The sequence below is a fragment of the Pelobates fuscus genome, chromosome 13 (assembly GCF_036172605.1).
Source record: "Pelobates fuscus isolate aPelFus1 chromosome 13, aPelFus1.pri, whole genome shotgun sequence".
NCBI classification, from domain to species: domain Eukaryota; kingdom Metazoa; phylum Chordata; class Amphibia; order Anura; family Pelobatidae; genus Pelobates; species Pelobates fuscus.
Genome location: NC_086329.1, coordinates 27,149,077 through 27,164,490, shown reverse-complemented (window position 1 = coordinate 27,164,490; position 15,414 = coordinate 27,149,077). Strand labels below are relative to the sequence as shown.

The following is a 15,414-nucleotide window of genomic DNA, read 5'->3' as shown; positions in this document are numbered from 1 at the left end:
TCTTTTGATCTATTCTGACAATATAATTGTTTGTTTGCAATAGATCTCTTAGGCAATGAATGCCTGTCATCTTGAAGTGTCTATATTGAACTTAAGAATTTAGCTCAGGTTGATGACTGGTTGCATTTGTCCTTTTTTTCTGAACAAGGAAACGATTGCTGATATAACCTAGACCTAGAAGGTGATGAGGAACTTCTTGAATAGTGTCTTTTGTCAGCAGATTTTTGACTTCTTTGTTTATCAGAGATACATCTGTGTTTGAAAATACAATTGTGTGAGAAGACTTGTTTGAATTGGATGAGAAATAGACTCTATTGCATATCCTTTCACTGTATTTAGGATCCAATAATCTGATTGTATTTGGCACCAAGCTTGGAAAAAATGGGCGAGTCTGCCCATTTCTCCAAAGGAGAGGAATTGGAATACTTACCAAACTGGCTTCAATTTTTGAATTGTCCTTGTGATCCTCAGGCCTTCCAAGGATGCCCTCTAGCTGGGAAGAAAGGACCTGCATTCCTATGTTCCTAATTTTTGAGTCCTTTGCTTAACCCCTGTTGGTGTGGAATGAACCAGATATTCAGCCAGACAGTTCATCCATATTCCTGCCTTGTGCAGAACACATTTCGAAAATGCTTAAAAAAATAAAATAATAATTTGTGCCTTGTCTGAGGCTGTAAAAACACTAATGAAAGTGCTAAGTGTGACAAGACCAATCTCGCCACTGTGCATTGGAGGAGCCTGGTTGCCTTCCTGCTGCCTTTAGACTATGGCCGCATGTTGAAACGCTTGATTTTCCCCTGCAAAGACACGAAAGCCGGGTCATTCGGTGCTTGCCCTGTTTGAGCGGTGATACCCCAGATAGCTATGCCATGGAGCCCATTCGTATAATGAAAGACTATGGGAAAGACTTTGTCTCCATGGCAATTGAACTGTATGTGTGTGATCTGAGCGCCATTCAGTAATAATGTGCGCTCAGATCTGAGCTATCTGGGAATGTACCTGTTTTATGCAATGGCTGCACAGTTATATATTTTTGTGTATGTTATTGTCTTTTGCTGCCATGTGTTCAATTGAGTTTTGCCTCTGTCCTTGGAGATAATTGGATTACTTCCCAATTATCTCCAGGATAGAAGACTCTGTGGAACTGGTTTTGGGCAGAAAAGCCATGCTTCATTTGGTCACAAAGGACTACGATCTATCTTTTGAACCACTGGACCAATTTGTATGATTTTGACGTATGTTTGTATTTGGAGTATGCTGATTCTGAAAATGTGAATTATGTGAATGTGATGCATACTTTTAAAGTTATGAATAATGTGGAAAAACTGTATTTCTCTGCCTGTGATAATTACATTACCCATTGTGTAAGGTAATTGTATCACAGGCAGAGGGGAGGATTTTGTGTGGGAGTGTCTGAGTGTATTGTACGTGTTTATTGGTTGTTTTCCAAAACCCTGTGGGTGGTACTAATATGTATATAAGAACAATAAACCCACAGCTCTGGCTGTTCCTGCTTGAGCCTTGTCTCGTTCTTGGGGGGATTTATTGTATGCTGTTCCAGTTTGACTGCTAGGAGTGTAAACATATTCGTATGTTTTTTCCTGTTCGGCTGTTTACAGCATTAGTATGTTTGAGAGCATTCATATGCTTCTCCGGTTTGGTGGATTGGTGTCTACAGTGGCGGTGCCAGTGTCTCTGGAAGGGCAAGATCTACTAAACGGCTGTTAACCCCTTTTATGCCTGGGGGTGCCGTTACACTAAGCTTTTTAATAAATCCGTTACTGAAAAGCAAAGCATTGGCATCTTTTCCAGCCTCAGTGATAGCCACATTAACCCAATTTTGGTTCTATCTTTAATTATATGGCTTTATGCCTTTCAATTGACAATGCAGTATTTACAATTGACAATGCAGTATTTACGTTGACAGACTTTATCTGGCACAGTAGGTCTTGGGCATTCTGCCATTAATTTGCTTCTGGTGACCTTGTCTAAGGAACAATGAATTCTGTGTTGAAGATATTTAGCAATGTGATCCAATGGAAACCATTCAGCCGATCTAGGATTATGAAGATTGTCTGGGTTAAATGGGAGTTCTCCGTGTATGCCAACCAGGTCATCTGAGAATTTTTCACTTATTAGAATATCAATTAGAATAATCGAAATCTGGGATACAATCTGAGTTAGAATTAAATATGAGCTAGGCAAAAATAATGTCTGTCCGGTTCACCACCAGAAGATCCCAACCGATACATTGTTGCCTACCATAGAAACCCAGTTTGTGCGCTCAGTTGATCGTGAGTACGTGGATGAAGATAGAGAAAGAATGGCAATTCGCAACTGAAAATAATAAGAGGTCTGCGAACTTGCCAAAACAAAAGCTTAGAATCGATCCGGAGATGAATCGTGGATAAAGAAAAATGTATTCTGCCTTTGAATAAATATAGTATGCCGACATTGGGAAATATGGCAAACGCAATGGTTGGGCGTAAGACCTTGCTGATAAGGGAGAAAATAGGGATATATTTGCAAAATAAAAAAATTAAATAAACAAGAAATAAAGGCAATATCATGGCACAAATGAAGAAGATTAAAACAGATATAATATAAGGAAAAAAAACAAATAATTATATAGAGAAAAAATAAATTTCTAAATATATATATATATTGTAAATCCACAAAAAAAATACATGTATGAATTTAGTACTAAAAGACAATTATAATTAATTGCAGATAAATACAGATAAAAACATGGATGAAATAAGAGGTTGATCTATAATATATATGTATGTATATATATGTCTTGCTATGGTACTAATCTGTTTCTGTTGAGGAGCAGCAAAGAAAGCGAACTATGGAATGTCCAGGGCTCCTTTTATAAGCTACCACTGACTTTGATTGGTTAATAGTTCTAATTTTTTTTTAAATTGTTAGTTTTTCTTTGTTGCTTTTCAAAGTAAAGAAAGAAATATGCATAATAGGAGCCATTGTGTCTTGTAATAAATTTAAAGGGACACTAACCACCATAACTTCTATAGTTTAGTCTAGTGGTGCTGGTGCAAAGAGATTGTCCCTGCATCCTGAGCATGCAAATGGTACCTTTTCTGAAAAAAGGCAGTGTTTCATTAGACAAAAGGCAGTGTATCTTTACACTAGATCTTAATAAAAAATATATATATAAATGCACTCCTGGTGCTTCCTATGTTCTAACTGTACATGCCAACATAACAGCTCTAACAGCCCTGCATGATCCATCACTGAGGTGTTGATAGTGATGAAGAGATGCATGCAACAGACACCTCCACCATCCAATAAAATGCATCACTCAAATAGACTCATAAATATACACTCCTCTGCTATTTAAGATGCGTGCATAGAACTACATTCACATGCTAGCTGTTAGCAGGGAGTCATAAAGTCACTTTATGTCTAAACACATGGTTAGAGCACTTTATGTAAACAAAATAGGAGAAACCTCGATGGAGCTTTAGTGCATTTTTCAATATATATTCTAAATTATATTTACATCTACATTTAAGACATAGTTACAGATTTTTTGGTGTTGAGAAAAAGATACAGGCCCATCAAGGTCAACATTTATTTTATTTATTTTTTTGTATATTTATCCAAACCACAAATAATAACAAACTAACAAAAAACCACAATTTGGAAATATTCCTTAAAATCTGCCTTCATTACCCTAACAGTATTTCAGGAATCTTACTCTTTTAATTTATTCAATGTTTAATAATTAGAACAAGTTATTTAAAGGAACGCTATAGTCACCTAAATTCCTTTAGCTAAATAAAGCAGTTTTCGTGTATAGATCATTCCCCTGCAATTTCACTGCTCAATTCACTGTCATTTAGGAGTTAAATCACTTTGTTTCTGTTTATGCAGCCCTAGCCACACCTCCCCTGGCTATGATTGGCAGAGCCTGCATGAAAAAAAAAAAACTGGTTTCACTTTCAAACAGATGTAATTTACCTTAAATAATTGTATCTCACTCTCTAAATTGAACTTTAATCACATACAGGAGGCTCTCGCAGGGTCTAGCAAGCTATTAACATAGCAGGGGATAAGGGGAAAATCGTAATTAAACAGAACTTGCAATAAAGAAAGCCTAAATAGGGCTCTCTTTACAGGAAGTGTTTATGGAAGGCTGTGCAAGTCACATGCAGGGAGGTGTGACTAGGGTTCATAAACAAAGAGATTTAACTCCTAAATGGCAGAGGATTAAGCAGTGAGGCTGCAGGGGCATGTTCTATACACCAAAACTGCTTCATTAAGCTAAAGTTGTTCAGGTGACTATAGTGTCCCTTTAATGCACACAGTTTTAGTTTCTATAGACTATTTATAGTATAATGTAAGTAGCCATTTTCATATTAAACATTTTGTAACACATTTTAAATATGACAAAATTAAAATGATTCCAAATTTTCTTAGGATAACCGCAAAAGCTTGATCTGAGTCATCATCTAGGCCGAATAAAAAATGTTGCACTTATCAAACCTAACTTTTTTTTTTAAATGAAACAAGTGTACATAACATAAAATACTTGTAATCAACTTACAGTGTTAAAGCAATAAATACAATTCATGAGTCAATGCGTTGGCAATAAGGGAATTATGTGTAGGGTGATAACCGTAATGAAATTAGAAAAATCTTAAACCCCTCCTTGCTTTTTTTTTTTTTTACATTTTTTGTTTTTTAAACCTAATTTGGGCATTGATTTAATACTTTTGGATACATTTTCAAAATATTACAATATCAGAAATATCTAATGCAATATAATATCAATGTATACAAAAAATACTAAAATAGTAAAACACAGTTTAAAACATTATCGTTTATCTAACAATATTGAATCATTTGAAAAGTTTATCCAAAAATATTAATTTCGAGACCTTGGTTTTAATGTTGCCTATGTGTATTTATCTTTACTATCAAATTATCCAATGTAATAATAACAATGTATGCTACAAAATAAGGGGATTTAGTTTACAGCTTTTCCCTGTTATATAGAAATATTGCAGTCAATATGTTTAACATTTTTCATGGTAATCAATATCTAAAAACACCAGGAGGAAAAAAAAGAGAAACCACAGTTTCCCTTTCACTTGCTGGATTTTCTGCCAACATTTGCTACATGTAAGCTCTAGGTCAGGGATTCCCAAAAAGTAGATCCCAGATATTGTAGAATTACAACACCCGTGATGTTTTGTATACTTTTAGAATTTCTTTAGAATGACAAAGCATTATAGAAGCTGTAGTTTTAAAATATCTAGGGGTTCTGCCTATTTGGGCAAACTTGCTCTAGCTACTGGCACTGATCCAGGTGGTAATACATTGCACTATTGTGATCTAACTGTGGATATACTTACTTTCAAACGTTTAATTTTGTCTGTGTAGGAAAGTCAACTACGAAGCAGGAGGAGCAGGTGTTCGTGCCAGGTCATTATGGCAAGTGGAGCCCCTAAGAATAAGGTAAAAAAAATGTGTGTTTCTATTTTATAATGCCATTCAACTGGTTCTTGTCTCAACATGCAGAACTCAAGATTTACTCACTGAGTGTACTTTGAAATCTATGCAGCTGGAGTGGAAGTCACATTCGTTGGGGTCAGACATTCCGCCTTCGCCATATCACAACTGGGCAGTATTTGGCACTGACAGAGGACCAAGGATTAGTGCTACAAGACAGAACAAAGTCAGATACAAAGTCATCAGCCTTCTGCTTCAAAGTATCCAAAGTAAGACAGTACTCTCTGTGACATGTATATCCCTGTGCTTTGTAATGTTCAAACAGTTTAGGAAGAAGGTGTACAAGTACAGAGAGATAACTGGGAGACTCACATTTTTTATATACAATATAAGCAGGCTCTCCACTATTGGGGCCAAGGGTACATATTTTCCAAACTTGTAATTAAGCAAGATGCTCCACTCCTTCAAAAAAATCTTTAAAAACCCACTTCTTCATAAAAGCGTATCAATTAAACTGTTAATAGTTACCGACTAATTCCACTCTTGCAAATGTCATTAGTCTAATACTATCCTTACCTTTTGTGTCACTTTACCCTACTCCCTCTAGCATATAAGCTCATTGAGCAGGGCCCTCAACCCCTCTGTTTCTGTGTGTCCTGTGTGTCCAAATTGTCTGGTTACAACTACATGTTTTTTCGTCCATCCACTGTAAAGCACTGTGGAATTTCTTGGTGCTATATAAATAATAACATAATAACAATTAATGATACATTATATCAACCGATGGATTTAGTTTTGAATATATAGCCCCAGATTTACTGACCGTATAACAGAGTGTCTTATTATAACAAATGTACAAAGCATAACAAGTAATATATATTTTTCAGCAATTTGCTTGTATACAAGTTGTATACTTATTTATACTGTGGAAACTTCAGAAACCTGAACCAGATTTGTTTTTTAAATTCAGTTATTAAATCAAGTATCACATTTTTTTTCAAGCCATATAATTTTGTTAAGAAGAAATAGAAAATACAACAGGCTATGCTGAGGTTAAATGTAGTTGTTATCCCACAAAACCTGCAGACATTACGATTTTGCAAATACTTGGAAGCTCTAAGTTCTGGTCCAAATATCACATTATTTAGTTTGTTTTTGTTTGCACGTGCATTTCTGTTAATCTTTTTTTCTTTTTAAATTTTTACAGAAACAAAAAAGTAAATAGGTTACTGTAGAAATATAACAAACTGTAACACAGAAAGTAAGCCCAGGTCTTCTACAAAGTAAATACTGAAGCAAATAAAAGAATAAGCACAGCTAGTAAAACAGACAGTAAGCACATGTATTTAGCAAAGTAAAGAAAATTAAGGGAAAATACCACTACCCGCTAAGTAAACTTCATGTAATCACATCCAGTAGTAACTACCATAAGTAAATTCTTCCCATACAAAATGTTGAATAGATAAACTAATGGACATGTCCAACAACCCCTTTAATATTTCGCTGAGGTTTATTTGCTGAATTAGGCAGGCATGTCACCATTTAGGCATGTGAATGACAAAAAGTTGAAGTAATCATAAACCACCAGCAAAACAAATGCTGAAATATAGAATAGGTCAATGCAAATTTCTAATTTATTTCTGAGATATGGAGGATCAATATAACACAAGATAATCCACGACATACAATTTACTATGACTATTATGATAGGACCAATGGTTGCCTCTTCTCTCCATTTATACAATATTATATTTCACAATCCACATACTACATTCATCAGTATTGATTAAATATAATCCATAAAAAAAAAAAAAAACAATCCGGATATGGGAATCATTTCATGAATAACAGAATGTTATATATATCCATTTGTTTTAAGAAAAAGACTTGGCCAGACCTCTTGTCAAATCCGATATGTTAGTATATTGAGGGTGTTATGGTGGAGACTGAATAAGTGATCCGCAATAAGAGATTTGTTTCATGCCAGGAAATATATATTATCACCACAAAACCAATGAAATGTAGATGCAAATCAGTAACACGTATTTATAGACAGACTGATATAGTAAAATACCTTCAGCTTATTTTTTTCCATATGGTGCATGATTGACAGGCACATTGCTAGTGTTTAATTTACTACCGATTAAATTATGGTGAAAGTTCTTTAGATAACTCTGTGACTATTTTTTTACCAATTTAAATCTGTATAAACCAGCATGTGAATGTCTTTTAGGAAGCACTATAACGGAAGGGGAGTTTTTCCAATGTGCTTACCTATAATTAACATATATAATTAGCACTATTATCTAAGGATTACTATATTTGGTTTATTCTGCTCCATTTATGCAGAAATGCTTTTTTTGGCAACACATTATTCATGGGGTTTTGATTGATTTTAGACAAGCATCACTGGGCCTGTTGTTGTTACGTTATAGAAGACTATCCAAATTATGTAACTATACCATGGATGGATAGATTTGCTGTTAACAAAGAAACTCAAACACCAATAAATCACTAAAGAGAATTTGTGGGGAGAGTTTGGGTAACATTCTATGGTAATTCAAAACTGAAGGTATACTGATTTATTTAGCACATATGTAGAATTTAAAACTGGTTGGATAAATGCTCTAATTATAATTTTATTTCTTTAAAAAAAAAAAAATCACCACCAAAATAGGAAAAGTTGGACTCTGGCCAAAAACGAGACATTGATGGAATGGGAGTAGCAGAGATTAAGTATGGAGATTCCATTTGCTTTATCCAACATGTTGACAGCGGCCTCTGGTTGACCTATAAATCTCAAGATGCCAAAACAGCACGTCTCGGACCAGTAAAAAGAAGGGTATGTTGGTTTGCATTTAATAATGTTGCCATCTTTGAAGAAAACAGATTTCTGTTCTCAACTTCAAATTTGAAATGGAGCATTTTGAAGGTTTAAAACTTTTAAAGCATTTTATGTTGCATGTTTTAAAGGTAAACTCCAAACTAGGAAAACACTTTACCTTGCTGAAGTATGTTTTTGTGTTGAGTGTGTGCTCTTTTTTTAAATCATTTTTTAAAAAACACAGATTTTAGTAGAAGTTGTGTCTTTTATATATTCACTTAGTTACACCCTTCTAGTTGTAAATTAGACAACTGGCCCTCTTGCTTCCTGGTCTGTTTAACTTGGTGAAGCAAAACTCAAGGGGCAGCAATTGCACAGAGCACCTACCTTGCACAGACTTCTCTTTCAGCTGCATTGGGAAGTCTGTGATTGGCCAGTCACAGAAAGTCTGCACTGGATTAGAAGGGGAGGGCTTAAAAAGGCTGCAGACAAGAAATCTGCAACTTTTGCAAGCTGTTTTTAGGTATACCCCCAATGAAAGAATGCATGATTAACTGTGTACGTGTTTTAGAGGCATATATTTTTATTTGCATTTGGGCATTTGAGTGTATTGCATGAAGAACCTACTTAATCATTTGAATAATGTCTCTGTGATTTACAGGCAATCCTGCACATTGAGGGACATATGGATGATGGTGTCACTTTACAGAAATGTCAGCACGAAGAGTCCCAAGCTGCAAGAATCATCCGTAACACCACTGCCTTGTTTAGTCAGTTTATAAGGTAAAAAGGGAAAAAGAAAATATATCACAAATACAATACAATAATGTACGTGTCCACTGCCTATCTACTTGCTGATAGTACCATTATATCTCCAAAGATATATCTAAGTGCTTGGCACACCCCTAGAAGTTTACAAATGTCAATGTTTTTATTTGTTTTATTTACTGCATTAGAAGTGTAATAGATAAATTGTCACATTGTTTTTACATTTGGCTGGTGCCCTCCTATTTTCTGCTAGGTTTTTATTTTGTGTGTGTGAATTTGGTCTCCACATTAAGTGTGGTATACCTTTCACATCTATGAATTATTCATAATAGTAGCTGCCACTCCACTAATCTTGGGCAGTACTGGGACATGTATGTGAGACCTCCCATTGGCCCCAAAACTAAACTAACCCTTATCCCTTACAATAGCTTAATACTAATCACTACACTACCTTAATCCCTTACTCCTTCACCACCCTAACCAAAAACTAAACCAAAACTCAATCCTAAAAATAGCATGCTATACAAAGGATATGTAACATTGAAGGTTCTCAACGTTTCTTAATATGCACAGAACCTCCTTTTATAATAAATACATGGGAAATATGTGTATTATTGTACATGATACACTGTTTACTGTTTTGTATTTCTCTCTCTCTATCTCACACACTTTTTGTGACCAAAAGAAAAACACTCAGCACCTTAGACTAATTACATATTATTTTATTACATACATATGCACTGTTAAATTGCATGATTTATTAACCACATGTCCAACGATTGCTAAATATGGTTATAGTGAATGTGGTTAATGGATTGATCAAGGCATTCTGGACACATCTCGTTGAGGACTGTACATGTAAGTGGAACCATTGGTAAACAGAATTTGTTATGTGTTGTCTTCTATTCATTTAGTGATTTGGATTCTCTGACTGGAAACAACCGGACAGTTACAACCCCCATCACCCTGCCTATTGAGGAGGTAGTTCAAACCCTGCAAGACTTGATTGCTTATTTCAAGCCTCCCGAAGAAGAACTAGAACATGAAGACAAACAAAATAAGCTCCGTTCACTAAAAAATAGACAAAACCTATTTAAAGAGGAGGTATGGAAATTAGTGTATCCCAAAATCCTCACCCTAATAATAGAGGGATGTTTATAAATATATTTTTTATTGCACGTTGCTAGTGAGCAATCACTTTCTTAGACTTTCAGCATCTATCAATACCTCGATATATTTCTCATTTTAGTTTGTTTGTCAATGGGACCAACATATCTTATGTTTTGCAGAATGTGATGAACATATTTACTATGTTCCTGTCATATTTCCATTTCAGATTACTCTTCTCCCCGAGTACTGAAATTTTTTTCCTTTGTTTTAGGGAATGCTGGCACTGGTGTTGAACTGCATTGACCGTCTGAATGTGTACATCAGTGCAGCACACTTTGCCGAATTCATAGGAGAAAAAGCAGGGCCAGCATGGAAGGAAATTCTGAACCTTCTCTACGTGTTATTAGGTGAGCAGAAAACCAGATCTAATATCCTACATTACAAGAGGTCAATGTTTTCTGTAAAAAATGGGTAAGCTAGATCACCAGGACAGAAAGTGCTGTAGACACATATCATAATTTTGAAACAGTTGAATGCTAGGAAACGACTGCTAGGAGTTGAAGAATTGAAGAGACAAAGGCTAGGACGAATGCAAGGTTTAAGCGTTCAACAAGGTTTAAGATCAATACATTGCTGTCCTTTACTACATAATGTAATGTTGGCAACCTAGGCATTTGGAAAGCATGTGTGTCCCTTGTCTCAAGAGCATACCATTCTCTATTTGAAAACTCAGGTATCATTCCTGCTTTTAATGAAATATTCACGTTAAGTAATGCATATAAACATCTGTGATGTTGATTCAGACCTTATACTTCAGCCATTAATGTCTGCTTGGTGTGTTTCAATTACATTTCTTGTTTTTTTTTTCTTTTTTTTTATGTTCATGTATTAAAACCCTTTAAAAAAAATACTAGAGAATGTATATAAACGTGCAAATACCACATGTGTTAATAAAATTCTGTATATGTTACTTTTTCTTTCCAGCTGCCCTGATTCGTGGTAACAGAAGTAATTGTGCACAATTTTCTAATAACCTGGATTGGCTTATTAGTAAATTAGAGCGTCTTGAATCTTCGTCAGGTATATTAACATAATATTTATAATTTGACTATTATGAAGAAACCTAAAATGGAATTGTTAGCAAAACTGAATTCATGTCCAGAGATCTTCCTTCTCAGTGATATTTCATTGTTTAATATTGGAATTGTGAATGGGTGCTAATGGTTCAGGGTTGGCATATACTTGTAAGGTTTTCTTGCCATGGTCCCCTGGATAGGTAACATGTACCATGCATAACAACAAATGCAAAAGTCTTGCATAAAAAGCTGGCACTCTTACTGGTTGATCGGTGGAGAGATGCAGACATGTACCAACATAAGGTAATAGCTATACAAATGGTATTTGGAATGCTGTTGCCTTTCAGGAAGCCACCTGGAATAAATTACCAGCTTGTGTTATAGGTGCCAGAGCTGTGACAAGGAATGATTGAAAGAGAGAGAAGAGGGGTAAATGGGATTCCAAGTTAGATTTCTGGAAATAATTTTGTAGTAATTACATTTTCTGTAATGTCCTGTGTGTATGAGTGTATCTTAGAACTCCACAGCAATAAAACATTTAATTAATAATTTGCTGGTGTGAATGTATCACAGAATTTCGTCATGGTGACATTTGCTGTATGTGTGAATGTATCATGTAGCCTCGCAGCAACATAACTCACAGTAACCTGTAATGTGTATGTGTAAAAGCTATAACACATATATGACATTGTCCTCCCAAGTTTGTTATATGGGTCCACACCTGGGCAATTCTCAATATTTATATAGTAAAGTGACATGGAATCAAATCGGAAGTCAGTGTTCTCTCTAAACCTTTCAGGTTGAAGATAAACCTTTCAAGTTAAAGATAAAGGATGTAAACATTAGAAACATTAGTCAAATGGGGAGATTGTTCGCTCTTTTTTTGTACAATTTTCTTGGGCTTGCCATGTTCATTTGTGCACAGATTCTTCAGCTCTTCACTCATTACATCTAAGACCTTGCAAAGAGGATAACATATCAAGGGCAAACATTTTAGCCATTTCCACTTTGCATCTATGGCAGTTCTAAAATTAAAGGGTAAAAAGGTTTCTAGGTGAATGTCTTCAGGGAAATCTGTTTGTGGCTACCGAGTGAAAGAAAACCAGTGCACACATAAATTATCATTTGTGATTTTTTTGTTGCATCAGTGAAAGGTAGTGATATACAGCAGCTGTTTATACAACTGCTCTACATTAAATACAAGCTATACCATTACAGCATGATTCATGAAATAGAAACCCAAATGTCTTAATAATGATGATGATAAAGCAAGTCATTCAAACTTTGTGTGTAAGATGTAGAGAGATAAGTAGCAAAGCATGGAAACTGCAAAATGTGCTAAACTGTGTGACACATGCTTTAAGTTCCTTACTGGGAATGCACACGTTGTTCTAAATTGTATACTATACCTGTTTATTATTTGTTATACAAGATTTACTCGCTGATTGATTTAGAATGTCTGCTATAAAATAAATGTTATCTCAATGCTACCAGCTTGTGAGGAGTGGTTTATTTTATGGCATATTTAAAAATGTGGGTGCTAGTTTTTCATTCTAAGGTTTCAACAGTTTACAGAACGCTTGTAGCATTCTCTTTCGGCATCTCTATTTGAACCTTTTGTGGTTTCTATAGGTATATTGGAGGTTCTGCACTGCATCTTAATAGAAAGTCCAGAAGCTTTAAACCTAATTGAGAAGGGACAAATCCGATCCGTAATTTCCCTTCTGGACAAGCATGGACGAAACTGCAAGGTAAATATTTACTGTGTGCAAACAATTTTACCAGGCAGATTCAGAGACAACAATACACACAAAAATGGCTATGATGAAGATTATGAGTCAGTGCTCTACCAAAGTCAATGGACATGGATATGCAGGCCTTGCAAAACTGTACTAACTTTTCATTTGGGATTGGAATAAACACACTAGATAGTGCATGATGGCAAAAGGGCTGATAAGGAGAATGGCAATATCCATAGTTCAAAACAGAGAGCAAATAAAATTCAGAAGCCAAGCTGCAAATCCAAGTATGCTATCTGTGAGTGTAATACAGGAACATTAACTCGAAGAGATAATTAGGGAACTCACTCTGACATTTATAGGTGTTTTAGTGAGTCTCACTAGTTGGTGGCATAGGTACTTGGCAATCATGTCCCGAATCTGGGTTCTCATAGATGCAGCCAGACGAGAGTATCATTACAGCAGTTAACCATTCTCAGGAAAGTGTGTGATGTCAATGATTCTGATGGCTAATTTGTAAGATTCTGTGCAGATGAATAGAGGCCTGGTATATAACTGTGCTGGTCACCTGATAGTTTAATAGTAATCTAAACATATACGTTATAGTGAATAAGTTAGTTTGCATTTGATTGTGGGATATCAGACTGTCTCTTTGTTTTCCAGGTTCTGGACGTCCTCTGTTCTCTTTGTGTATGTAATGGAGTTGCGGTGCGTACAAACCAGAACCTCATTTGCGATAACTTGCTGCCCAGAAGAGATTTACTTTTACAAACACGTTTGGTGAATGATGTCACAAGGTATCACTGGCGTAACTGGTTGTGTTAACGTGTTGTGTATCATTTTATAGGAGGTAGTCACATGTAAGTTAAAAAATTATGTTCCACCTGTGCTTCCAAATACAACATTCATAACTCGATAAAGCACTGCAAAGATCACCGCTATTACTTCTCTATGCCCAGACTCTGTCTGAAAAGATACGCACATTAATCCTGTAAAATTGGGGTCGTAATATTTTCCCAGTGTTTGATTAATTTAAAATTATTGTCAAGTGAAGCTGAAGAGGTTGCTGTACATTTTAAAGACTTTGATTCCATAGCTGCAGAAAAAAGATTAATAGTCCAGCAAAAAATATTTTTATGATTAATATTCTATGACTAAATGGACATTTCTAGCTGCCTGGAGAATCAAATGATTCTCATTTCTACAAGTCCTTTGTTTCCTAGAGATGCCCACAGTCTGAAAGAACTTAGTTTTCACAGACAAATCCTGCATTCCCACAATTTCCAGTCTGATCACTCTACACCATATCACCCCACCATGTACCACTGGGATAGGAAGTTCAGCTGTCACAAAATACCTTTATTTTATGGGGGGAAAAGAGAATTAAACTACGTACTCAAAATGTTATAGGAGCATTCCATTAGAAAGTGTGTGTATGTTTTTTTTTATTTATTTTTACCGATTTAATAGATGCGCATGTTTTCTTTGGGGGTATATGAGGAAAATGGCTTGCAAGAGCTGCAGAGCAGACCTGCTGTCTGCAGCCTTTTTTTGCAAGCTCTCACCTCTTTCCTTGAGATAGACTTTCAGTCTGTGTCAGGGAGTACATCAATCAGAGGCTTCTCATTGAGAAGCTTCTATGCTGGAGCTGAGTGCATGCCATTGCAATTGCAGCTTTTTTAAGCTCCCCGATGAGCTGAACTACAGAAAAACTATTTTTTTTTATCATTAATTAATCTCCTTTCATAAATAAAAATACAGGTCAGCATCACCAAGAGAGTTGGTGAGCATACAAAAGTTATAATTTTTTTTTTTTTATTGTCATTACAGCACTTTTTATGAATAGAATGAAGGCAGCCTTAAAAATTTAGATTCTGTTTAGTTATGGTGCTTGCCTAGCATGCTTATAGGGACACTATATTCACCTAAATAACCTTAGCTTAATGAAGCAGTTTTGGTGTATAGATCATGTGCCTCTCACTGCTCAATTCTGTCATTTAGGAGTTAACTTTGTAAACTTTGTTTATACAGCCCTAGTCACATCTTTCTGCATGTGACTTACACAGCCTTTATTAAAACCCCTTAAGAGTCATCTAATGTTTACACTTACTTTATTGCAAATTTTGTTTAATTTAGAATTTCTTATTTCCTGCACTGTTAATAGTTGCTAGACCTTACAGGAGCCTCCTGAATGTGATTAAAGTTCAATTTACAGAGCAGGAGGTAAAAACAGCTAACGCAAGTTAATATCTGCTTGAAAATCAAACCATTTTTTTTCATGCAGGCTGTATGAGTAACAGCCAGGGGAGGTGTGGCTTGGGCTGCATAAACAGAAACAAAATTGATTTAACTCCTAAACGGCAGAGGATTGAACAGTGAGACTGCAGGAGCAAAATCTATAAACCAAAACTGCTTTATT

The 15,414-nt window shown here is 35.5% G+C and overlaps 1 protein-coding gene across 4 annotated transcripts in view; it reads left to right on the top strand.

Moving 5' to 3' along the window:
• Positions 1-15,414, top strand: part of RYR3 (ryanodine receptor 3) — a 477,900-nt gene that overhangs the window by 199,951 nt on the left and 262,535 nt on the right. For all 4 annotated transcript variants that reach the window (XM_063439165.1, XM_063439168.1, XM_063439167.1 and 1 more), the window contains exons 9-17: positions 5,410-5,484; positions 5,591-5,747; positions 8,156-8,320; positions 8,964-9,085; positions 9,985-10,174; positions 10,452-10,587; positions 11,165-11,260; positions 12,889-13,007; positions 13,659-13,792. In XM_063439165.1, the coding sequence (XP_063295235.1) occupies positions 5,410-5,484; positions 5,591-5,747; positions 8,156-8,320; positions 8,964-9,085; positions 9,985-10,174; positions 10,452-10,587; positions 11,165-11,260; positions 12,889-13,007; positions 13,659-13,792 (1,194 nt within the window). The remainder of the gene's footprint in view (positions 1-5,409; positions 5,485-5,590; positions 5,748-8,155; positions 8,321-8,963; positions 9,086-9,984; positions 10,175-10,451; positions 10,588-11,164; positions 11,261-12,888; positions 13,008-13,658; positions 13,793-15,414) is intronic.